Source organism: Geotrypetes seraphini, chromosome 12 (assembly GCF_902459505.1).
Source record: "Geotrypetes seraphini chromosome 12, aGeoSer1.1, whole genome shotgun sequence".
Lineage (NCBI taxonomy): Eukaryota > Metazoa > Chordata > Amphibia > Gymnophiona > Dermophiidae > Geotrypetes > Geotrypetes seraphini.
This window is the reverse complement of record NC_047095.1, coordinates 74,831,410-74,850,094: the sequence shown is the minus strand read 5'-3', so window position 1 is coordinate 74,850,094 and position 18,685 is coordinate 74,831,410. Positions and strand designations below refer to the sequence as shown.

Sequence of the window (18,685 nt, the reverse complement as noted above, 5' to 3'; positions counted from 1 at the left end):
TTTGTTGAACATAATGAGCAAATAGTTGAGATAAAGGAATGGAATCTTAAGAGTAACTAGTGATTCAAGCAGATCTTAATGGTAGAATAGGAGAGAGGCTGCTTCTCTTGCTGGGTGTTCTGTTCTCATTGTTTGGAAAGGTAGATCTTGTTGTAACATCAAAGCAGACAATAAATAAAATGTCCTTCTCACTATATTAAATAGGTTTCTTCCCTGGTAGCGCCCAGAACTGTGAGGCCTTTCTCCGTCACAAGATGACTCTGATATCTCCCTTCATTTTGAAGAAATATGGAATCCCGTTTCACAAGGTAAGCTATGCAGGATTACTAGTGGGGTTTTAAAAGTGGTAAATGAAGAAGAATCCTCCAAATAGCTGAGTGAAGAGCTGTATCACTAAGTCTGGGCAACTTGCAACCTCCAATGACTTCTGAGGGCAAAAGGTGCCAGGACAAGGTCAGTAAAGCTACTGTTTATCCTAGGACAAGCAGGGTGATGTCATCCACGGCATGGACAGTAAATAGTGCAATGGCACTTTGAGAAATTCAAATCGAGTGCCTCCCCAACCGTTGAGGACACACGAGACCCCTAAAGCTGCATGTTGGTTTGTTTTCAAAAGTACCTTTCGTGCACGTATTTGTGTGTTGGAACCATTTGTTCATTCATTTCTTTATAGATATTTAGTTTAAAAAAAAGAAAAGTTATTTTCTTTTTTTCCGTTGCCTCCTCTTTTCCCTTGTTAGAAGAGGATCGGCCGAGGGTCATTAACCTAACCTAATCTTTCAGTTGGTTTTTTTTTTATTTATTTATTTAATTTTTCAATTAAGTACAGAATTGTGCTTAATGGGTAATATAACGATATTAGTACATCCAATCATCTATTGGGTTAAACAGAAATAATCCGAAAAGCAATATTAATTTAAACATAGTCCTCAAATTAAAGAAGAGGAGAAAAACAAGAAAGAAACTCTTCCAGGAAAGAGAACATATTGCTATAATAAAAGGAAATTAAAGTGAAAACAAAGGCTTTAATAATGGACTTGAATTATTCCAGAATTCATTGGGGTGCAAACCAAACTCCTTTCCCTTCTAAAAAGAACCGTAATTGATCTGGATCATAAAAAATATTTACAAGGAAATCTTAACTGGAAGGAGGCACCCAATAAAGTAACTTTATCCCAATATGTAAGAAATGATTTCCTTCTTGACTGAGTCCATTTAGAGACATCTGGATATATGTATATTCTTTCTCCCAAAAAAGAAACTTGCTTCAAGAGTTTCAGAATCAGTTCTTTATCCTGATAAAATACCAGGGAAACTATTAGTGTAGCTCGTCCTGACAATTCAAGGTTTGAGGACTCCAAAAGTGCTGATAATTCTTGTTCAGTTGTTGTATTAATTTCTTTTATTGTTCTTTTTAAGTAATAAATCTTTTGCAAAAGTGGTATATTCACTTCCAGAATTTTTAATATAGAAGTTAGAAAGTCCTTGAAAATCTCTCTGGGAGTTTTAAATTTGGACAGAGGAAAGTTTAAAATCCTTAAGTTTAAACTTCGATTTTGATTTTCCAAATTTTCAATCTTCCGTAAAAGAAAAACTTTATCCATTGCCTGCTATTTAGTAACAGTTTTAATCTCTACTATAGATTTTTGAATATCCCCAACCTGTTTCGTTTGGTCTTGGATGCCTATCTTAAATTTTTTAACTTTAGTTGAAATATCAGCCATAAGAGAAATAAATCCCATACATACCATCTGTAAATTTTCTATAGCTCCCAATAGTGAATTCAGAGTAATCTCTGCCGGTTTCACGAGCGGCTTGAGCTGAGGTAACCTGGGATCCCGTTCTCCTTCCTGGGTCTCACTTCCCCCAAACTCACCACCACTCGACTGCAGTGCAATCCTCTCCGGGGGTCACAGGCAACAGTGTCTCCTCCCCTCTCGGCTATTCCCAAGGTCCCTCCAAATGAAAGCCGACTTCAGTTGCTACTCCCGGAGGTGGGGGAGGATAAGGTCCCAAAGGGCTTAGCGAAGTCTCGCCTTTCATGCTGAGCTGCTCCTGGAGCTCAGCTGCGGACACACCCAACGCCGTCGGGACTGCAAAAGCTGTAATTGCAGTCTGACGCGGTGTCGAAGTCACTGACAGAAAGAGGGATATTCCTCTGCCTTCCCTTCTCTTAGGCATCGAAACAATAAGCAGGAGAAAGATTTTTAAGGTAAGATTAAGCCTCTAGAGTGGGAGCTTAAACACACACGTCCACTCAGATCGCCATCTTGTTCCCCCCTAATCTTTGATTTTTTTTTTTATACTGATTCATCCCAACAGGAGGGCTCAACTCGGTTAACAAAATATTAACAGGAGATTAGAACAGAAACTATCGGCCTCTTTTACAAAGCCGTGCAACAACAGTCCCGAAACCCTTTAAATCTCTATGGGCTTCGGGCCGTTAGTGCAGCGCGGCTTTGTAAAAGAGGCCGTATATCTTTTAGGCTAGAATTTTATCTTTTCTGACTGATTATTTGAAAAAGAAGGATCATTGGTAAATTTCTGAAATAAAAATGTCTTCAATACTTTATGAAAAGTGGGTAGATGAGAGAGAACTCTAATTATAGAAGGAAGGTCATTCCAATCTTTTACAAATAAAAAAAGAAAATGATCGACAAAAATTGGCCATAGTTTTTATTTGTTTAACAGTGGGAAAGCCAAGTTTATATTTCTGAGAGCTCCTAGAATTAGAGATTTCTTGTGAATTGCAAGAAACAGGGACCAAAGAAGAAAAGATACCATATAATTTACAGTTGCACACTTAAATTGGATCCTCCAGGAAACAGGAAGCCAGTAAAGGTGTGACATGATCATATTTATGTTTACCGTATATCAGATCAGTCGCCGTTTCTGGATAAGTTGTAGCCTCCTCAAATTACATTAACTTAAACAAGCATAAAGCGAGTTGCCATAATCCAACTGAGATAAATTAATGGCCTGAACCAAAACTGCAAAATATTGCTGAAAAAAAAATGACGTACTCTTCTAAGCATCTTTCAACTGAAAAAGTGTACTATCTTCAAAGAGCTAAGATCTTTGATCTGAGTAGACTTGGCCGTCCTGTTACCAAGAGAACTATTTCTACATGGTTGACGGCATGTATTTCTTTCTGCTGCACTCAGGCTGGTTTGCACCTTGAGGGACATTTAAGATACACAACGTCAGCTTCAGTAGCTTTCCTATGTTCTACTCCTATTGATGAAATTTGCAAAGCAGCTACTTGGTCTTCAATTCATACATTCATATCTCATTACTGTCTAGATTCATGTTCTAGACGAGATGGTCATTTCGGCCAAGCAGTGTTACAAAATTTATTTTCTTCATAATAGCCAACTCTCCTTCCATCTCACATGTGAGAATATGCTGCCTGCTTGTCCTGGGATTACTTACTGTAACAGTTGTTATCCGGAGACAGCAGGCAGATATTCTCACATCCCTCCCACCTTCTGTTTACAGAACTGGGGTCTTGCGTGTCTTCAATGGTTGGGAAGGCACTCGCGCAGGCAGTGTGAAAAAATTTCTTAAAGTGTCCATGCACTATTTAGTGTCCGTTCCATGGGCACCATGGATGATGTGTCTCTCATGTGAGAATAGCCGTCTGCTGTCTCCGGATAACACCTGTTACTTGCCCTTAGATCAGTGGATTATGCAATTTACCATATATACTTAACATGACTGGCACCTCTGTTGCTTCCAGCACCCCATTGCCGCCACTGCAGTGATGGCATTTATTTTCTTAGCACCCCCTCTTCACTCTTGCTGCTGAAATGGAAATTAAAGCAGGCTGGGCCAGTGTGGGGCCTTGAGCAAGGAGGGAGAAGTTTCACAAACAAACTGCAGGACCGTATTTGCCAGAAACTAGGATGGTGAACAGTGAGTAATGAAGGCATTGGCTCAGTTGGAATCTTAGCTAATTATAGGATTCCACAGAGCAGTCTAAGGAGAACTGCACATCACATAGGTATATTGTTTTAAGGGGGTGTCTAGAAGTTTTATGTAGCCTTAGCTGAGAAGTAGGATCAGGTGATACCTGATAGAGATTAGTGGCAGGCTCAACCAAGGGAGGCAAAGTTGTGTCCAGCCTCAGTACCTGGCTACCTTCCACAGCCCCTGAGAGCAATAGCCAGTGTAGATGACTTAGCTGTTGTTCAGTATGGCTCTGCAATTGAAAGCTCATGCACATCTGGATTGCCACCTTGGCCGCTCCCATCTCAATTCAAATTGAAAAGAATCCAGAAGACCTGCCTTTCCCCAAGAAATGTTATGAAGTTCAAACACTTCATAGTAACTGGACTTCAATCATTTAATGGGAAGAGCCAATAGGATTTAAGGAAAGGGAAGTCTTGCTTATTCTTATAAAAGTGACTTGGTGAATGTTTTATTGTAAGGTTTTAAATAAAAGCAACCCATTGTGTTAAACCTCTTTGCCTTCCATATGCTTGGGTTGCGCTTGCTCTATCAGCCTAGATTCTCTTGCATTTGTTAGATCTTCAGTTTAAGCGACAGGAGGATACTCATCCCAGTCCGAAATTGAAATGCTTCCTCACAACCCAGAAAACAAGCTATGGGATATTGGTAGATAATTGATACAAGACTTGCTGTTAGATGGGTGTGAGAAAAAAGTACATTCCTAGGCACCAGAGTGCAGCACTCACTCGGAGGTTGATCCCTTCCCCCACCCCTTTGTCTCTCTCCCTTTCCCTGAATACCAGCACAATGCTAAAACACCCATTCAGGTCCTATATAACCTCTCTCAAAAGGCAGTCTTAAAAGAGGAGTAATTGCATTTGCTGACCCACCCTTACCCCAGCTTAGCGTATTCTTTAGATCCCAAGTGCATCTTCTGTAGGAAAACTATTTACACCTTGAGATGCTTCAGCATAGTCAGCACATTTTTCTGTTTGACAGGCGAGTGCAGTGAATTGGCACTAAGCAGGCAAAGTTGACCTACATTATCTGCCAGATCCTGTGCTGACCGAGGGCCAGCTCTCTCTTTCAAGCACTCCTTAGGATTCTTTTTTCAGACTGGGGGTTAGTCCTGCTATCAACCACTCTGTACAGCAAGACTTTCAGCCACTGTGCCCTGCTGACGGCCCTACCCATCTCTCCTTGAACAATATTGAGCATGTTGATCAGTCACTTGCCTTCTTGAAGGGCAACAGGCTTTAAAAGGAAGAGGAGGAAAAAACCCTGTATTGTAGTCATGAGCAACATTGAAAATACAGTACTCCTCCGAAATTCGCAGGGGTGCTGTTCCAGGAGAGCAGGGGGGTGTTCTTATCCAAATCAGGAATCTGTTACTGAAGCCGGCGGGTGCAGAAAATCAATTTGCGGTATACTCCAACCGCCTCTTCCTGTTACTAAAGTCAGGCTACACCAAGCAGGAGCTGCTTTGACACACAGCTCCTAATTGGTGTAGCCTGTACAAGAAGAGGCGGTCAGAGCACACTGCAAATTAGCGAGTCCATGATTTGCGAACTGCGAATTTGCGGGGGAACACTGTACTAGGTTAAGTCTGCTGTTCTATTGCTCCACTCCGCAATCTCATGTACAGTCCTCCAGCTCTGTTCTGGCTCTGCCTAGGACTGAGTGGACCCATCATTGCATGTAGGTACAAAAAGCTGACTTAAGTGGTGAGTGGAACTAAAACAGACCTAAGCTGGAAACAATTTAAAACAATCGACTGGCACACCTTTAATACCTATTACAACAAATACTCACACACCTTCTGCAAATTGGACACATGCCCTCCGAACATTATGAAAGATGCCCCGCTCCACTTCAAAGCAAATATGATGACATGGGTTACCTCCCTTCTATCCACAGGAAACTTCCCGTCTGAGCAAGGTCATATCATGATTTCCCCAATCATAAAAAATGTGAAAGAACCACTAGATTCCCCATCCAACTACAGACCGATCGCAAGCATCCCCTTATTCACCAAAATAGCAGAAGGGTTGGTAAAGGCGGAACTCGCAGCAAACCCATCAACTAGCGAAGCCATCGTAGCAGACAGAAGCTGGTCCGATTTCCCAATTCTAGTCTGGTCGGATATGAACCGACTCTACAATAAATACAGCCATGCTTCCAGTGACCTAAATAATTGCCCCACCTACATATTATCAAACGCCTCCACTACATTCAAAACCAACTTCATGCTATGGATTCAAACCACATTGACAGAAGGCCAATTCCCACAGGACCTAGGAGAGATCTTAATCACTCCAATCATAAAGGATCACAAAGGCCCAATAGATAGCCCCTCCAACTACAGACCTATCGCTTCAATACCATTGTATGTTAAAATAATAGAAGGCCTAGTGGCACAATACCTCACCGAATATCTGGAAAAACATAACCTACTCCACCCCTCACAATCAGGATTCCGAACTAACCATAGCACAGAAACACTACTTGTCACATTACTAGATACAGCCCGACAACACATCAGTAAAGGTAAAAAAATGATATTAATACAATTAGACCTCTCCGCAGCATTTGACCTAGTTGACCACACCTTACTACTACAAATTCTCGACGCCATAGGAATCTCAGGCAAGGTCTACAAATGGTTTCAGGGGTTCCTCAAATCTAGAACCTACAGGGTAAAATACAATGATATAAAATCAGAACCATGGACAAATCCCTGCGGAGTTCCACAAGGATCACCTCTCTCACCTACGCTCTTCAACCTCTTTATCTCCTCCCTAGGAGCCACTTTAGATACCCTAGATGTCACATCTTTCAGCTATGCTGATGACATCACCATAATCCTCCCCTTCGACCCATCAGAAACCACCACCACAACAAAGCTAGAAACAACCTTAGACACAGTAGAAAAATGGATGATGGATCACAAACTAAAACTAAATTCTGAAAAAAACAAAATTCCTTTTGCTCGAAAAAGCCCAAACTCCTACCATCACTGAACTGAAAATCAAAAATACCAAATACCCAATACAACCCGAACTAAAACTCCTAGGAGTTACGATAGACAGATGTTGCACAATGCAGCCCCAGATCAACAAAACAACCCAGAAAGCTTTTCTAACCATGAGAAATCTCCGTAAAATCAGAAAATTCTTTGACCAAGCACAATTTAGACTAATCGTCCAATCCCTAGTCTTAGGTCTGCTGGATTATTGCAACTCCCTATATCTTCCTTGTCCAGCCACTATGATAAAACAACTCCAGACCATACAAAACACCGCCCTCAGATTGATCTACTCACTCAAAAAATATGATCACATAACAACTGCCTTCTTAGACTCTCACTGGCTACCCATACAAGCACGAATCCAATTCAAATTCTACTGCCTGATATTCAAAGCATTACACGGCTCTTCCCCCTCCTATCTAAACAACCGCTTAAACCAAATCTCCACCTCAAGACACAGAAGAACCTCGAACCCTTTCGCCTTCCCTCCACTCAAAGGCACACATCGCAAGAAAATGTTTGACAACCTTCTGGCAACACAAGCAGCAAAAATCAACCATTCCATCTCCAATCTTATGACAATATCAGACAACCTCAAAACATTCAGAAAAGAAATCAAAACCCTGCTTTTCAAAAAATTCATCCAAATATCTTAACCCCTCCTCTTTTACCTCCAGAAGATTCACCTACCTTCAGATAACCTTCCCCCAAATTACCCACCTTAACACCTTCCAATTAAACAAATACCATCAATAGATTGTAACCTACCCTCTCTAACTGCATTCCATATGTATTTTTCATACAGTTCTTCACTGTCAGTTTAATTTCCATCCTATAAGTTCACATAGAATTTTTCTTTTTTCAACCATCTTTATTTTCTCTTCTTTATTAATTTCCAGGTACTTTAGTTAGATTGTGAGCCTTCGGGACAGTAAGGGAATTTTTAAGTACCTTCTTACTTCTCATTTATAATCTTAATGTATATTTTCTTCAAACCGCTTAGAACCTAACGGATGTAGCGGTATATAAGAAATAAATTACATTACATTACATTACATATCTAGAAAAATTCAACATCCTAAGTGACAATCAATCACAGCACCGAAACCATCATAGCCTCCCTTCTTGATCACCTCCACTCGCTCTTCAGCCAAGGTTCAAGTGCCCTGATAATACAACTGGACCTGAGTAGTGCCTTTGACCTGGTCGATCACACTATTCTCCTAGAATGCCTGGTACACATCGGCATTTCTGATCAGGTCTTCAACTGGTTCCAGGGGTTCCTAAGAAATAGATCCTACAAGTTTTCAAAAACAATGCGTTCTCATACAGCTGGGACAACACCTGTGGGGTCCCTCAGGGCTCCCCCCTGTCACCCACCCTGTTCAATATCTACCTGGCCTCCCTAGGTAACCTCCTACACAACCTCAAGCTCAAATGCTTTATATATGCAGATGATATCACAATAGCCATCCCTCTAACCAATTTCTCACAAGAACTACTTAACCACATCACAAATATTCTTAACCAAATTGAACTTTGGATGCTCTCGTTCAGACTGAAACTCAATCCCGACAAAACAAAATTGTTCCTAGTCACCCCCAACGACAAAATCAAAAACACTACTATTCAATTGAAAGGAATTACTTTCCCTTTTGAACCCACCCTAAAAATTCTGGGAGTCACTCTGGACAAAAATTTATCCTTAGAAAACCACACTGACCACTTGGTCAAGAAAAGCTTCTCCGTTCTATGGAAACTACGCACAATAAAAAAATACTTTGACGACACCGCTTTCCGCCTACTGGTTCAATCTTCCATCCTCAGCATTCTTGACTACTGCAACATCATTTACCTAAAAGCCACAAAGAAAACCACCAGGAGATTAAAAATAATCCAAAATACCGCCGTGCGTCTCATCTTCGGCCTAAAGAAATGGGAACATGTCACCCCCTTCTACCACCAACTACATTGGCTGCCATTCGATTCAAGAGTCCTTTTTAAATTCGCATGCCTCTGCTACAAATCGGTTAATGGCTCTACTCCAAGCTACATCAACACCCACTTTAACCTCTATCACATAAACAAGAAATCCCATAGAACTCAACTGTTCGCCTTCCCCTCGCTAAAACTCTGTCACTATAAAAGATTCATAGACAAAACCCTCGCCTACCAAGCAGCCAAGCTCAACACATGGCTGGCCCAAATGATACTCGAGGCCCCCTCCTACTTCGACTTCAGAAAATCTCTCAAAACTTACCTATTCAGCAAACAAGACCCCTAGCGGCCCCACCCGCTCACATTTCACCTCCCCCCCCTTCCTACCCCCCCCCAGCTCTCAACCTCCTTTACAGCTCCTCTCCTCCCTTTCTTCAACAACCTCCCTCCATCCTCTGTCAATTTCAGTTTTACTTGTTACTTAATTGTTTATTTGTTTGTAAATCTGCTTGAAAACGTAGATCCTATTCTAATTGATGTAAACCGTCTAGAACTCGCTGGGTATGGCGGTATATAAAAAATAAAATTATTATTATTATTATAAGAATTGCCACTGCTGGGTCAGATCAGTGATCCATCGTGCCCAGCAGTCTGCTCCCGCGGTGGCCTGTAGGTCAAAGACCAGTGCCCTAACTGAGACTAGCCCTACCTGCGTACATTCTGGTTCAGCAGAAACTTGTCCAACCTTGTCTTGAATCCCCGGAGCGTGTCCTCCCCTACAACAGACTCCGGAAGAGCGTTCCAGTTTTCCACCACTCTCTGGGTGAAGAAGAACTTCCTTACGTTCGTACGGAATCTTTCCCCTTTTAACTTTAGAGAGTGCCCTCTCGTTCTCCCTACTTTGGAAGGTTTCATCATATTGTCTACAATGACACCCAGATCTTTTCTTGGGCGCTAACCAGACTGGCACAGTTCCCGCCTTGCCATTTTTATTCAGTGTTTTTTGCGTAAAGAGTACAATTTTTTTCTGCAGTGTCTTTTTGTTTGGGTTGTTAGGGGAGATTATAAGAACAGCAGCATTTGATTTGTCTGGCATAGCTGGCGAACTTTGGTGACATTTTTTGAAAGTTCTTGTTCTATTCAATATCCAACAGTATTTTCTCTATTTGTTGCTATTCTCCTTCTGGGAGTGATGTTGCTGTTTATAGTTCACATTTATTAGTTTCTTAGTTCTGCTTGACTATTTGTCAGACTGATTGTACTTGGGACTGCACAGCCCACTTATACTACAGCCAAAGGTTTGTGTTTTTCCACCTGCTGGTCGAGGTGCATTATAACCCATCAGTGCTGTGCTGGTCTGGAGGGACTAAAAGAAAGAAAATTAGCAGGTGAGAGCCTAATTTCTCCTTACACAGTTTAATTCATCCCCAGAAAATGCCTCCTCCCTCCCAATCAAGCCCACTATAGGATTCAATATTGGATTGAGTAGATGAGATATCCAAGAAAAGGTTAAACTTGTAAATTGTTTACAACTGTCGAGTGTACTTGAGAAGTGAAAGTATTGAGAAAAGAGATCCATAGTCTAAGAAATCTGCGTTACATACACTGTCCCCTTACAACAACTGAGAGTTTCTCCATCTGTAGTAATTAATGCATCAGATTTCTCCACTGCTAATGTTGGCAGTGTTGTATGGATCCACTGTAGTAAAATGCAGTGTGGGAACTGCTTTACTAAAAAAAACAGCTTGTAATTCTCGAACCATCTGATACAGCTGTTGTATTGTCCAATAAACATAGAAACATGATGACAGATAAAGGCCAAACCTTATAGTACAGGCCGCTTAAATGATTCCAGACATCAACCCAGGAATGGTAGATAAGAGCATAATCCCAAATACAGTGTTTAGAGTTAGGTTTTTTATTTATTTTGAAATGTGAGCTGCCAACACGCTACAGTTGATTGCAACCTGTGCATCCAAAGCAATGGAAGAAAGTGACTTAACCAAGATTGGAGGGAAAAAAGTGATTTGGACTTTGTCTTCTCTGGTTCTCAGTAACCAGTAGGTCATGCCTGCACTTCTCAATAGGTATTCATCTGCAGCAAATATGCAACCTATCCCTGAAAACAGGCGTGATCCCGGAGGATTGGAAGACGGCCAACATCACGCCCATCTTTAAAAAGGGATCAAGAGGTGACCCGGGAAACTACAGACCGGTGAGTCTGACTTCGGTTCCGGGAAAAATGGCGGAAGCACTGATAAAAGAAAACATCGATGATCACTTGAAAAGAAACGAACTTCTGATAACCAGCCAACATGGTTTCTGCAGGGGGATATCGTGCCTAACCAACTTACTACACTTCTTCGAAGGAATTAACAAACAGATGGACAGAGGTGGCCCCATAGACATCATATACTTTGATTTCCAAAAAGCCTTAGACAAGGTGCCTCATGAACGATTACTCCGGAAACTGAAGAACCATGGGGTGGACGGAGATGTACATAGATGGATCAGAAACTGGTTGTCAGGTAGGAAACAGGGTAGGGTTGAAGGGCCACTACTCTGACTGGAGGAGGGTCACGAGTGGTGTTCCGAAGGGCTCGGTGCTCGGGCCGCTGTTATTTAATATATTCATAAATGATCTAGAAACAGGGACGAAGTGTGAGATAATAAAATTTGCAGATGACACCAAACTATTTAGGGGAGCTCGGACTAAAGAGGACTGTGAGGAATTGCAAAGAGACTTGAACAAACTAGGGGAATGGGCGACAAAATGGCAAATGAAGTTCAACGTTGAGAAATGTAAAGTATTGCATGTGGGAAGCAGAAACCCAAGGTACAACTATACGATGGGAGGGATGTTATTGAATGAGAGTACCCAAGAGAGGGACTTGGGGGTAATGGTGGACAGGTCAATGAAGCCGACAGCACAGTGTGCAGCGGCTGCTAAGAGAGCGAATAGAATGCTAGATATAATCAAGAAGGGTATTACAACCAGGATGAAAGAAGTTATCCTGCCGCTGTATCGGGCGATGGTGCGCCCACACCTGGAATACTGCGTCCAGTTTTGGTCGCCATACCTTAAGAAGGATATGGCGTTACTCGAGAGAGTTCAGAGAAGAGCGACACGTCTGATAAAAGAGATGGAAAACCTTTCATACGCTGAGAGATTGGAGAAACTGGGTCTCTTTTCCCTGGAGAAGAGGAGACTTAGAGGGGATATGATAGAGACTTATAAGATCATGAGGGGCATGGAGAGAGTGGAGAGGGACAGATTCTTCAAACTTTCAAAAAATAGAAGAACAAGAGGGCATTCGGAAAAGTTGAAAGGGGACAGATTCAAAACGAATGCCAGGAAGTGGACACTTGGAATGCGCTTCCAGAGGACGTTATAGGGCTGGGATTTAAGAGAGGATTGGACATTTTCCTGCTGGAAAAGGGAATAGAAGGGTATAAATAGAGGATTACTGCTCAGGTCCTGGACCTGTTGGGCTGCCGCGTGAGCGAACTGCTGGGCAAGATGGACCTCAGGTCTGACCCAGCAGAGGCATTGCTTATGTTCTTATAACTTTCTTTGCTAACTAGGGGAGTCAAGCCATGTATGAATTTTATTAATTTTACCAGTGTAATGAAATACAGTGGTTTACGAGCATAATTCGTTCCAGAAGCATGCTCGTAAACCAAATTACTCGTATAGCATAGCAAGTTTCCCCATAGGAAGTAAGGGAAACTCGCTTGATTCTTCCCCCCCCCCCCCCCGAGGCCAGCGGCGCTGCTCCACCCCCACCCCCGAGAACCGGCACCCCCCGCCCGAACAGAAGCTTTACCCCCATCTGGTATGCAGCCCCAGGTCATGCCGGTGCACGAAGATCCTTCCTGTTGCCTGTGCCTTGAACATCTGCGCATGCTCAAGGCCTTCTGGCTCTCGCTCTCTCCGAGATTCTCAAGGCCCAGGCAACAGGAAGGATCTCTGTGCACCGGCATGTCCTGGGGCTGCGTGCCGGTGCCAGATGGAGTAAGGCTTCTGTTTGGGCGGGCGGAGGGTGCCGGTTCGCGCGAGGAGCGTTCACGGGGGGGGGGGGGGGGGGGGGGGGGGCAATGCCGGTTCTCAGGGAGGGTGCTCGCAAATCGAGTTAACGCTTGGTTTGCGAGTCACGATTTACGAGAATGTTTTGCTCTTCTTGCAAACCATGTTACTCACAAACCGAGGTTTGACTGTATTTGTATTTAATTAGGGAAGCTGAGAACATCAGAGTCATCTGACAGATGTAATGCAACATGCCAATAGCTGATAAAAGGTTACTTTTTTTTTTTTCTTTTCCCCTGCACCCCCTCCCCAAACTTCTTTCTTCAGGTCACACAGGAAGCTGGAGAGTTTATGATAACTTTTCCCTATGGCTATCATGCTGGCTTTAACCATGGCTTCAACTGTGCTGAATCCACCAATTTTGCCACACTACGCTGGATTGAGTATGGTAAACAGTCTGTGCTGGTGAGTCATCCTTTTATTTCCTTTTTCAACCAAGACAGCTTGGCTCTTCTGGCTTTAGTTCATATTGGAGAGCAGCTTTTTAAACATTTCTTTATTGAAAAGGTTTTTCATGCAAAATACATGCACAGAGATTACAGAAACCATTCCCACTTCCCCCCGCCCCTTTCCATACACAGCAATGCTTCTCCAAACAGGTGAGTGATTAATTAACGTACGCCCTCCTGCTAGCATTGTCATTTCTTCTCTCTACACAGTATAAATAGCCCATATCTGATAAGTTTTCAGGGCATTATGTCGTATCGTAGTCAATTGCAGATCAGGTTCTCCTCTCTGTTATATCCCAGGATTGCAGCATTAAGAAGGCAACAATCCATCATCCTAGGACAGGGATGCCCACACTTTTGGGCTTGCGAGCTACTTCTAAAATGACCAAGTCAAAATGATCTACCAACAATAAATTTTAAAAAACCACAAAGCACACTGTACGCAGAGAAAATGTGAATTATCATTTATATTCCGTGGGTTTTTTCAAAGAGGTCAAGGCAGATGACTCTATGCACTGTCACCTCAGTAACAACCATACAAAAATAGACAAATATACCCCCCTCCCTTTTTATTAAACCACGATAGCAGTTTTTAGCGCAGGAAACTGCGCTGAATGCCCCGCACTGCTCTCGACGCTCATAGGCTCCCTGCGCTAAAAAACGCTATTGCGGTTTAGTAAAAGGGGACCATAGTGCAAAATATAGACAGCAGATATAAATTCTCAAAACGGACATATTTTGATCACTAAATTGAAAATAAAATCATTTATCCTACCTTTGTTGTCTGGTGATTTCATGAGTCTCTGGTTGCAATTTCTTCTGACTGTGCATCCAATCTTTCTTCCCTTCTTTCAGCCTGTATGCTTCCTCTCCTCCAGACCTCATTCCCTCCCCCAACTTTTTCTTTCTGTCTCCCTGCCCCCCTTTCTTTCTGTCTCCCTGCCCCCCTTTCTTTCTGTCTCCCTGGCTCCCCCCTTTCTTTCTTTCTCCCTTCCCTCCCCCAAGCCACTGCTGCCACCATCGGGGAACAGGTCCCCAAACCACCGCTGCCACAAGCTCTCCCTGCTTCCCGACGCAGAAGCGCCGGGCTGACCAGCCTTCACCCCCGACGTCAATTCTGACATCAGAAAGGAAGTTCCGGGACAGCCAGACAGTGATTGGCTGGCCCAGAACTTCCTCTCTGACATCAGAATTGACGTTGGGTGGGGAAGACTGCTGGTTGGCTCGGTGCTTCTGTGTAGCGAAGCAGGTAGAACGCGAAGACAACGCAATCAACTCACATTGCCTTCGCGATCGACCTTTTGGGCACCCCTGTCCTAGGACAATACAGTCCAACAATTGCCCCACCCTAGGCCAATACCTCTTTACAATATGACGAAAGTTTCCAATCTGACCACAGTGACTCCAACAAAGGTCTAATGTGGGGTGAGGGTACCACCCATAATACATTTTGTGTCTGTCAGTTTAAATAGACCCTTGTAAATTTGACCCCAATCTTTATTCTGACTTAGAACTTCCAGTTCCTTTTCCCATTTTATTCTATATGATGGGGCTTCTCTTTTTTTTTTTTTTTTTCCATTATATTTTTATTTTCAAATTTCATAAAAAGTGTACATAATAATAAAATATATTTGATACATGCATGGTATCACTTTTATATCTATCACAATGTATGTCTGAATTTGATTTTCCCCTTCACCCTCCCCCCACCCCTTCATCACTTTAATATAATTTTTTCAAATTCTATAAAAGTATATAACATGTTTGAATACAATTGATAATTATTCAATATCATATTTATATCTACTGCAATATATTCTGTATAAATTTTATTCATTTTCCCTCCCCCCACCCTTCTATTATCCCTTAATCATTTGTTACATTTTGTATCATATATTATAATATATTATATTTAAATTGTTTTCCTTACCCCCCCTATATGTGTGTCATAAGAAGATCTCTAAAAGAAGAAAGGAAGAAAAAGTATTCTATTATTTAATCATTACAGTATTTTGTCAATGGCCCCCATATTTTTATAAATTTATTATATGTCCCCTTTTGTATTGATATTGTTCTTTCCATTTTAAAAACATGGCATATTGTATTCCACCAAAATGTATAATTTAGGTTGTTGTAATTTTTCCAATTGTTAGTTATATGTTGAATGGCAACCCCTGTCATAATTAATAAAAGTTTATTATTTTCTGGTGAAATTTGACTTTTTTTTCTCATCATTGTTCCAAATAAAATTGTATCATATGATATTGCAATATGATTTTCCATTAATTTATTAATTTGTGGCCAAATTGAATTCCAAAATATTTTAATATAAGGACAATGATATAATAAATGATCTAATGTCCCTGGTTCTAGATTACAGTGCCAGCATCTATTAGACTTAGAACTGTCTAGTTTTTGTAAACGAGTAGGGGTCCAAAAAGCTCTATGTAATAAAAAGAACCATGTTTGTCTCATAGACGCTGACACTGTACATCCCATTCTCCAAGACCAAATTAGTGGCCATTGAGATGCATTAATTTGATGTCCAATCTCAATGCTCCAAATGTCTCTTAGACCGTTTTTTGGTTTTTTATTCAAATATCCAGATATTAATTTATACCACAATGCGGCTTGATGTCCTAGGAAGTCTGCTTTAAAGCATAAGAACTTTAAACTATATTGATTGTTTAATGATTTCCATTCAGGGAACCCAACCTGAATGGCCTGCTTCAATTGCAACCATTTAAAACTTTGTGTTTTATTAAGACCAAATCTATGTTGCAATTGTGAAAAATCCAGCAGTTTACCTTCTGAAATAATATCATCTAGAGATTTAATTCCTGCAATAATCCAGTTCTTCCAAAGGATTTGAGCTCCGCCTACTTTGATCTTGGAGTTTATCCATATGGATTGATTAGTTGATTTATGTATTGGGATGGGTGTTAATTTATCAATAAATCTCAATGTTTTCCAAGTATCCATTATTATTTTATTTTCTCTGTATCTTTTAGGTATATTAATACTTGGTAAATGTACTAAATTTAGGGGAAACATAAGGCGCCATTCTAAATATAACCAATCTGGTGCATTATCTATAAGTTCTGGGAGGATCCAATACATACCCTGACGTAGAATATAGGCTTGATGGTACCTATAGAAATTTGGAAAATTTACCCCTCCCTCCTTAATTGATTTTTGTAAGGTTACTAAAGCTATTCTAGATGTTTTACCAAGCCAAAGAAATTTTGTTAAAATTCTATTAAGATTCTTATAAAAGGACCCCTGAAAATAAATAGGTATCATACTCATTTGGTAGCAAACCACAGGCAAGATCATCATATGGGGCTTCTCTTTAACAGACACTCCCACGGCCTATTCCCGTTCTTAAAGCTTTTGTTCTGTCTCCCCTAGACATAGATCCCAGAACACTCTCTTGTTCTGAAATGTGTGCAATTGGGTTATTAAAGGAGGAGTCTTTGAATGATAGGCCGTATTCTTCCTGTACTGTTTGAAAGGAGACTATGGATTGGCATGACTCGGATATCGGGGCTCAGTGGAGTTTTCACAGCAACCTTTGTTCCATGTGTGTCGGTAGCCAATCCAGTATAGCTGCTTTATAATAAACATAGAAGCATGGTGCTCCCATACCTCCTCTCAATTTAGCCTGATATAATATAGCTCTTTTAACCCTGGGCTGCTTTCTCCGCCAACTCTATGGAAAAACTTAGGGGTCATAATCGATAGGGCCATGAATAAATAATAATAATAACTTTATTTTTCTATACCGCCATAGTCAGACAACTTCTAGGCGGTTCATATCGAAAGAAGGCTGGACATTCAGCGAATTACAAATGCATGAGGGGAATGTTAGAGAAGAAAGGGGGTTGTTGGGGAGGGAATGTAAGAGGGGTTGTAAGGGGAAGGGAAAGAGAGAGGGGTAGGAAATGCCTGAAGATTGCTTCGGGTTTGTAGGGGGAAAAATGCGTAGAGAGCACGGATCGGTCTGGTTAGTTGATGAATTTGTCAAACAGAGTGGTTTTGATAGATTTTCGGAATGCGTTGTAGGTCTGTCTGGTTTTATTTATGTAGTTTCCCAGCCAGGATTGTTGTCTGTTAGCTTGGAACATGAAGATTCTGTCAAGGAAGGATTTGTATTTGCAGCCGGTAATTTTAGGAGAGGCGAAGAAGTTTTTATTTTTGGTTGTTCGAGTGGGGTTGTGTAGAGTAAAGTGTGTTTGCAGGTAGGAAGGTGCTAGGCCCCAGATTTGTTTGAAGCAGATGCATGCAAATTTGAACTGTATTCGTGCTTCCATTGGTAGCCAGTGCAGTTTTGTAGTATGGGCTAATGTGGTCTTGTTTTCTCAGTCCGAAGATTAAGCGAACTGCAGTGTTTTGTACTAATCTCAATTTTTTTTATTGTTTTTAGTGGGATATCCAGGTAGACGATGTTGCAGTAGTCCAGGGTGGATAGGATCAGCGATTGCACCAGTAACCTGAAGGATGTTGTGTCAAAGTATTTTTTAATAGTCCTTAGTTTCCATAGTGTATAAAAGCATTTCTCCACTGTTAAGTTTGTGTGGTCAACCATGGTAAGTGCGTGTCTAGTGTGATACCCAGAATTTTTATGGTTTTGGAAATCGAATATTCATGGCTGTTTATTTTTAAAGATGTTCTCGTCATTTTTGTCGTTGGGGCTTGCCAGGAAGACTTTTGTTTTCTCTGTGTTTAGTTTCAGTTTGAAGTTAAGCAACTTAGGCAAAAGCATCATCCAACCATCTGTCAAGTTCTGCAAAGAGTTGGTGAAGGATCCCTGGGAAATTGGCCTTATAAAATTGGGTAGGATCTGCTGTAAGGTAAATTCCTAAGTACCTAATTGACTGTACTGCCCACTTAAAAGGAAATTGATCTTGCAATGCCTCACCCTGGGTAGTGCTAAATTAATACAGTATTAAGAATTTCTGATTTACATAAGAAATGCCTTCACCGAATCAGACCTTTGGTCCATCTAGTCCGGCGACCCACACATGCGGAGGCCAATCTAGGTGTTCCCTGATGGAGACCTAGGTGTTCCCTGATGAAGACCTTATTTACCCGTATCCCTCAATGTGATTTGCAAGGAGGTGTGCATCCAACTTGCACTTGAATCCCATAATGGAGGTTTCCATCACAATCTCCTCCGGAAGAGCATTCCAAGCATCCACCACTCGCTGTGTGAAACAGAACTTCCTGACA

The 18,685-nt window shown here is 41.5% G+C and overlaps 1 protein-coding gene across 2 annotated transcripts in view; it reads left to right on the top strand.

The window, feature by feature from the left end:
* KDM4A (lysine demethylase 4A) overlaps positions 1 to 18,685 on the top strand; it is a 226,336-nt gene that overhangs the window by 94,454 nt on the left and 113,197 nt on the right. For both annotated transcript variants that reach the window (XM_033916196.1, XM_033916198.1), the window contains exons 7-8: positions 205 to 308; positions 13,272 to 13,409. In XM_033916196.1, the coding sequence (XP_033772087.1) occupies positions 205 to 308; positions 13,272 to 13,409 (242 nt within the window). The remainder of the gene's footprint in view (positions 1 to 204; positions 309 to 13,271; positions 13,410 to 18,685) is intronic.